Source organism: Microtus ochrogaster, chromosome 1, assembly GCF_000317375.1.
Source record: "Microtus ochrogaster isolate Prairie Vole_2 chromosome 1, MicOch1.0, whole genome shotgun sequence".
NCBI lineage: Eukaryota > Metazoa > Chordata > Mammalia > Rodentia > Cricetidae > Microtus > Microtus ochrogaster.
In genome coordinates this window covers 48603028-48603910 of record NC_022009.1, presented here as the reverse complement: position 1 = coordinate 48603910, position 883 = coordinate 48603028, and the positions used below count along the sequence as shown (strand labels likewise).

At 74.3% G+C, this 883-nt stretch overlaps 1 protein-coding gene across 2 annotated transcripts in view; it reads left to right on the top strand.

Moving 5' to 3' along the window:
• The window catches only part of Jag2 (jagged 2), a 22065-nt gene continuing 21182 nt past the window's right edge, over positions 1 to 883 (top strand). For both annotated transcript variants that reach the window (XM_013346618.2, XM_013346616.2), the window contains exon 1: positions 1 to 385. In XM_013346618.2, the coding sequence (XP_013202072.1) occupies positions 47 to 385 (339 nt within the window). In that variant the 5' untranslated portion in view covers positions 1 to 46. The remainder of the gene's footprint in view (positions 386 to 883) is intronic.

Genomic DNA, 883 nt, shown 5'->3' with positions numbered 1-883 from the left:
TGCCTCCCTGCACTCTCCGCTGCCTTATTTTTAGGCGGCGCGGCCCATGGGCTATTTCGAGCTGCAGCTGAGCGCTCTGCGGAACGTGAACGGGGAGCTGCTGAGCGGCGCCTGCTGTGACGGTGACGGCCGGACGACGCGCGCGGGGGGCTGCGGCCGCGACGAGTGCGACACGTACGTGCGCGTGTGCCTTAAGGAGTACCAGGCCAAGGTGACGCCCACGGGGCCCTGCAGCTACGGCTACGGCGCCACGCCCGTGCTGGGTGGCAACTCCTTCTACCTGCCGCCGGCGGGCGCTGCGGGGGACCGAGCGCGGGCGCGGTCTCGGACCGGCGGCCACCAGGACCCGGGGCTCGTCGTCATTCCCTTTCAGTTCGCCTGGCCGGTACGTGCGCCCCTCCCCCGCACTCAGCTTCCCTGCGCGCCTCGGCGCCCGCCGCGGTCCCTTCAGCACCTGCGGCCGCGCGGGTGCGGGCCGCGCGCGCCCAGACGGGGCGGGGCCGGCAGGGGGCGCCGCGCAACGGGCGGGCCTGGGGTGCGTGCTATTGCGGACAGGTTCGCGCCTAGCCACGTGGGCGCGCGGGCTAACCGGGGGTGGGGGCGAAGGACTTGGGGTCGCGGCGAGGCGGGGTGGCCAGGGTCTGCGTGCTCGGCTGTCTTCGGAGTGTGCCTACGTTGCCTTGCGCGTGTCTGTGCGTGGGGAGGTGCGAGGCGCCTGCGGCCCGGCAGGCTGCGCAGGCATGTGCGCTGCGCGTGCTGGGGCTGGTCTGGGGCAGGCCCTGGCGGAGCCGTCCGGGCCCGCGGCCAGCCTGCTCCTGCCCTGCAGTTTCCTGGATGCCCGGGGGCACGGACAGGCGCCTGGGTCCTGCGCAGGGATGACCTG